This window comes from Bison bison, unplaced genomic scaffold, assembly GCF_000754665.1.
Source record: "Bison bison bison isolate TAMUID 2011002044 unplaced genomic scaffold, Bison_UMD1.0 scf7180017864518, whole genome shotgun sequence".
NCBI classification, from domain to species: domain Eukaryota; kingdom Metazoa; phylum Chordata; class Mammalia; order Artiodactyla; family Bovidae; genus Bison; species Bison bison.
In genome coordinates this window covers 8,156,309-8,162,308 of record NW_011495071.1, presented here as the reverse complement: position 1 = coordinate 8,162,308, position 6,000 = coordinate 8,156,309, and the positions used below count along the sequence as shown (strand labels likewise).

Sequence of the window (6,000 nt, the reverse complement as noted above, 5' to 3'; positions counted from 1 at the left end):
GCAAGGATTTAGGGAGATGGCGGAGGTTATAGGGTACGAGGCGGCCCTATAGGGGGCGGCAGGGATATGCTGTAGCGGAGGGCTCAGTTTGGAAGAGGACCGGCTGCTTAACGGAGTAAGGCCTTGCAGGTCGATAACGGGGTGATTATGGAGCCTCCGAATGTCGGAGGAAAGAAGGGGCTGTCTGACTTAAAGGTTTCTCTTTTGGGGGGAGTCCCTATTGTTCCCTAGCTGTGGAGCTGGTTCTCTGCTCTGGTTGCGCAGATACGATTGCAGGGCCCCAACCCTTTTGTGTTTATGGGCCCAGGGAGCTGACTTGAAGTGTGTAGGGGTTTGGAGCGGGGTATGAAGGGGAGGGGAACAAGCAATTATTTGCTTGCAAATCAAAATCATTAGCTTCTTTCCTTTATCACTCACTCCCCTTTCTCTTTCTCAGTCCCCTTGCCCCTTCAAAATAGAACAGTCACTCCAACTTGCAGACCGAGCTTAGAGAAACTGCGCTGCATTTGCAAACAAAAGGTCTTTTTGGAGATGACGAGACTGTTTTGGGTGTGAAACTGTCAGTCGCTAACTACCGTCTGGGAAGTGCTGTAATTAACTCCGCTAGGGTTCCCTCCCAACTAGTCTCTGTTTCGTTCGTATTTTTGAAAATATAGAAATACAACTTGGAAATCTAAATTGGGAAGGGGTAGGAGGAATATTTCTTTTCCTGAGACGTAAAGCTGCAGTGCAGCTTAATTAAGAGGGGAGCAGTTCTCACATAGTCACATTTTGGCTCTAGGGAGATACGAGGTCTTATGTGCATGATAGACAGTAATATACCATTTAATCTTTAGAAGTTGCCCTATTTATCCTCTTAGTGCTTTGCAAATAAGTAATCTTCGGGTGTGAAATAGGTGATATCGCTGATCATATATAAACCTGTCAATACAGGAAACCACCTACTACCTTGAACTGAAATTAGGTGGCTGTTAACTACCCTGCTTAAGAGGTCAGTCAGTCTCTGGATGACTTCAAAATATACAACTTTGTGTATGTGATAATCAGGATTTGCTTTTGAGCAACTTTATTTTCAATTTAAAAAAAGACATCAAAGAATTTAAAATTTGTATTGTTTGAGTAGCTTTGGCGTATGGCAGAAGGAACAGTAATTAATTAGCTACTGTATTTTCGGTAAGAAATATAAAGGTGTTAACACACCAGAGTAGGCCTTTATTCCCTCCCACCCGCGGTTGTGAAATTAAGGTCTTACTTTAAAAAAAAAAAAATTTTATTTGGGGAATAATTTTTAAAAATAACTTAATCAGTACTCTGGGTGTCCTAGAAAGTTTGGTTAAAGTTAGTAATGTCTTTATTCTTTCACAGATTTGTTTTTTTTTTTAAGCACAGGTAATTTCCTCATTGGAAGAGACCCTAATGCTGGGAAAGATTGAGGGCAGGAGGAGAGGGGGGCGACAGAGGGTGAGATGGTTAGATAGCATCACCAACTCAATGGACATGAGTTTGATCAAACTCTGGGAGATAGTCAAGGACAGGGAAGTCTGGCATGCTGCAGTCTGTGGGGTGGCAGAGAGTTGAGTGAGACTTTGTGACTGAAAAACAGTTTCCTTTTTGTGGAGTGTTGGGGGTTTTTTTTTTGTTTTTAAGTAAAAAATTGCTACTTCAAGTTGAGACATACTTTTGAAAAGTGTTATATTTTAAAATGTAACAGTTCTGTAGTAGTCAGACTTAAGATAGCTAAAGGTTTTCTTGGCTGTTTTTTGAACAGAAGATTTTGACGTGTAGATGTATTTATGTCCCTTGACTGCTTTAGTTATTGTTTTAAAGGACAAAAACTTAGGGGGGAAAAGAAAATGTAGTTTTCTTCAGGTTTAACTTCTTTGGTTGAAATTCATAAGGGCGTACATAATGCTTTTCTGAAAGCACAAAGTGAAATCAAAAGCTCAACTCTTCCAAGGATTCTCAGTTGTCAGAAAAAGAAAAAAAAATGAATGAATTGTTTTGCCTTGTTCCTTTGTAGATTTACATTAATTAAGTTGTGCCATTCTTCATTGAGTTGTAATGCAATTGAATGTAATGAATCATTGACTTTTAGAGGTGGCAGGGACTTCAGAGAATTCTTCGGGGAGGAATCTGAAGGGAAGAGATTATCATCTGACAGCTAATGCTAATTTAATCACAGTATTGTTCTACCTGATATTTTCTGGGTTGCTTTGAATTGACAATTTAAATGAGATCTGTCTCAGTGCAGGTTTGGTTTTTGAAGCAATTCATTTTTTTTATATCCTCTTTCCTATCCTGGATAGTGATTTGATCTACATGCAGCTGTATCCTTAATTCTTTAAAAGAAGGGAGTGCTTCTAAAGGAGTTCTTCAAATGGAAACAACAAAGGGGTGTTTTGTTTTGTTTTTTTCCCCCAAAATTTACTGTGTTTACTGATTTAACTTTTTTTCTTTGTTTCAGATTGAAGTGAGATTCAGATACATAACTCAACCTTGTTAGAGGGCTTTTTAAAAAATAAAGAGTTGATTCGTGCATGAGAGCAAGTTACTGCTGCTTACCGTTCAGAGACTTACAGGTGCTTGCCTGCATTGCAATAAAGGACTCATATATTGAGCAAGACTTATATTTATCTCTTCGTTTTGGAGAGCCTAATAAACTGTTATTACAGTTTCTCTACTGACTTTCAAAAGTTTTGAAGTTTGAAAGAGACATCCTTAAAATTAATACAGCATGAGCACGGCCAGAACAGAGAACCCTGTTATAATGGGTCTGTCCAGTCAAAATGGTCAGCTGAGGGGCCCTGTGAAGCCCAGTGGTGGCCCCGGAGGAGGGGGCACACAGACTCAGCAACAGATGAACCAGCTGAAAAACACCAACACAATCAATAATGGCACTCAGCAGCAAGCACAGAGTATGACCACCACTATTAAGTAAGTGTTAGAATAAATAATAAACACACTTGGGGGACCAAGGAGGTATATTTTGCTAGTTTGTTGTTGACTACTTTATGTATATCATTTTAGTTTAACCATTTTGATTGTGAATAGAGGACAGTTGACTGTTTATGGTCAATAGGTATTTGTGATAGAAGAATGTATCTCTGTCATAATTAATTCAGGTTCGTTAAGTAACAAACATAGGCATGGATAATATATATTTTGCATAGAATATTTTTTGAAACATTCTGGCTTTCATAATGAGCTCAGATTTATCTGGTTTTTGCCAGTATGGCTTTTTTCCTAGTGTGATAACTTGACTTTATCCTAATGTGAATGGCAGTTAAAGCCAATCTTAAAGACTTGTCCAGCTTTCTGAACTTCAAAAGTACTCAGAAAATTTATCCATAACTTTTAGTCTATGACACTTTGCTTTTCTGTCTTATTTTATTTATTTTTAAAATACGCTTTCTCCTTTTACACATACACAAAATAACAAGCAGTTGGGGAACTCAGGACTTTGAACTCTTTGGAACACATCTCTGAATAGTCCCAAACCTCTTTGAAGACTTTTAAAAACTAAGAGCCTTATTTTACTATGGAATATTTTTCTTTTAAATTTGAAAGCATGTAGGCTGTCATCTCGACTGAGTGACTTCACTTTGACTTTTCACTTTCATGCATTGGAGAAGGAAATGGCAACCCACTCCAGTGTTCTTGCCTGGAGAATCCCAGGGTTGGGGGAGCCTGGTGGGCTGCGGTCTATGGGGTCGCACAGGGTCAGACACTACTGAAGTGACTTAGCAGCAGCAGCAGGCTGTCATCTGTAAGTGTACACTTTAAAGTTTGTGAATGGTGACTATGATTCCAAAGAATCAGTTTAATAGAAAATTAACAATTAAGAATCTTGACCCATTTGGTATTTGTCTTTGTTAAGAATCTAGCTGTGTAAGTTGATTTAACCTCTAGAAATATGATGAAACTCAAAAAGTATGTGTTTTATTACAATCTAAGTCTTTTTCATGCTTAAAAGAAGCATTTACTAAAGAAAAATAGCCCAAATTTTCAACAGAATTCATTTGGTCACTGGGAGAATTGGCATTAATGCATATTATTATTTTTGAGGTGAATACTTTAATTGGTATAGAAATCAAAAATGTTTTCTAAATTGCAGTTCGTCTTGACAAAATATGAATAGACTAGCAACATTTAGTCTACTTTTAATTTGAAACATAAAGCTGCATTATTCCATTTTGAGAGCATTTAATGCTTAACCTCTGAGACTGCAGTGGATTTTGCCTTTTTTTTTTTTGCTTTTCTTAGATAAATGGGTTTTTTTCAGTTCTGTGACTCTTTAAATTTCAGTTGAAATACCATCTTTTCTGTGAAGACTCCTAGATCCCATGTCTCAGAGATAGTTAATACCTGTCTCTGTTAGTTAATCTCGCATTTAAAAAATTTTTAACTTTCTAAGATGATAAATTTTTTTGTGGGAAGATTTTGCATTGTATCGTATGCATTTTTATCCACTGTTTAGTGAATTTGACAATGTGACAAGCTGGCCTACTAGGATGTTCAACTGAAAATGCTCAGAAACTTTGGTGTGGTATTATAGACTGGGGTGAAAAGCTTTAGAACTCTTGGATTTGGTGGCAAATAGTTTCCTGTGATAGAGTATCTTGGATTATGTGGGATGAAGCTTTAAGTAAAATATGTCCTTATCTTCCTGAATGAATACTCGAGATGTTTGAGGGGGGCTTTAATTATGAGCTGTTATCATTAAATCAGTGAAAACTTAAAAGACAGTTGAAAGCATTGTCTGCTTTATTGACAGTCTTTTTTCTGTTAGATGCTTTGGATATTATATTACTTGAAGTTTTTACATGACCAAAAAGAAAATTTTTTTCTTTCATGGTTTCAAGCATCCCCATTAAAGAAGATTGAGAGGTGTTTTTTATTAACAGCTAATTTTTCCAGGCACTGTGCTGAGTGCTTTATAGAAGCTATTTTATATAATTTTTTATCTCATTTTATATAAGAGAATGGAGATTTAGAAAAGTAACTGTTGCAGGGTCACAGAACGGATACGTAGAAGAGTCAAGGCTTGAACTGAAGTCTGAAACTTTATAGATTCTTTGGTTTTAACTAGTCACCAGGAGCTACAAAATCAGATGCCTATAGGGGACTGCCGGAGAAGACAATGGCAACAGACTCCAGTACTCTTGCCTGGAAAATCCCTTAGAGGAGGAGCCTGGTAGGCTGCAGACCATGGGGTCACTAAGAGTCGTACACAGCTGAGCGACTTCACTTTCACGCATTGGAGAAGGAAACGGCAGCCCACTCCAGTGTTCTTGCCTGGAGAAGCCCAGGGATGGCAAAGCCTGGTGGGCTGCCGTCTATGGGGTCGCACAGAGTCAGACACTTAGCAGCAGCATCAGCACAGGGGACTGCCAGATGAGAGGGGACTTGACCTACTTAAAGGCATCAGGTGCTTGATTTTAAACTCTAGTTACTAACGCCTATCAAACTGTTGCTATGTGGAAATTTGGAACCAGTGTTGCTGCTAAAGCTTTCTGCCCTGCACCCCCCCCCCACAAGAAAATCCAGAATCAACTTTATACAAAATATCCTAGTTTTTTAATGTTGGCAACTTTAAATGAAGTAGTACTATTTTAGGTCAGACAAAACACATGGGTTACCAGTTTTGAAAACAGTTGAACTGTATACAACATGCTTCTCTTGAAGAGGATGGATATCTTTTTTTCCTTCCATTCTTGATTTTTTAAGTTCTCCCTAGATTGTTGTGCTTTGTAAGAAAGAGTATTTTTTCTGGAGTTGTTTATCTCTGTTGTTACCTGTATTCTTAAGTAAATGGCAATATATTAGTGTGCTTTTTAGAAATTATTATCAAGATGAATTACCTTTGTATTTTAGAAAGTAATGCTGTGAACTCTGATACTTCATTTTTACTGTATTCTCTCTAGACCTGGTGATGACTGGAAAAAGACTTTAAAACTCCCTCCAAAGGATCTAAGAATCAAAACTTCGGTAAGTTGGTTG

The 6,000-nt window shown here is 37.7% G+C and overlaps 1 protein-coding gene across 4 annotated transcripts in view; it reads left to right on the top strand.

The window, feature by feature from the left end:
* Positions 1-6,000, top strand: part of DDX6 (DEAD (Asp-Glu-Ala-Asp) box helicase 6) — a 29,312-nt gene that overhangs the window by 1,189 nt on the left and 22,123 nt on the right. For all 4 annotated transcript variants that reach the window (XM_010830431.1, XM_010830433.1, XM_010830430.1 and 1 more), the window contains exons 2-3: positions 2,465-2,934; positions 5,925-5,988. In XM_010830431.1, coding sequence (XP_010828733.1) covers positions 2,735-2,934; positions 5,925-5,988 — 264 coding nt within the window. In that variant the 5' untranslated portion in view covers positions 2,465-2,734. The remainder of the gene's footprint in view (positions 1-2,464; positions 2,935-5,924; positions 5,989-6,000) is intronic.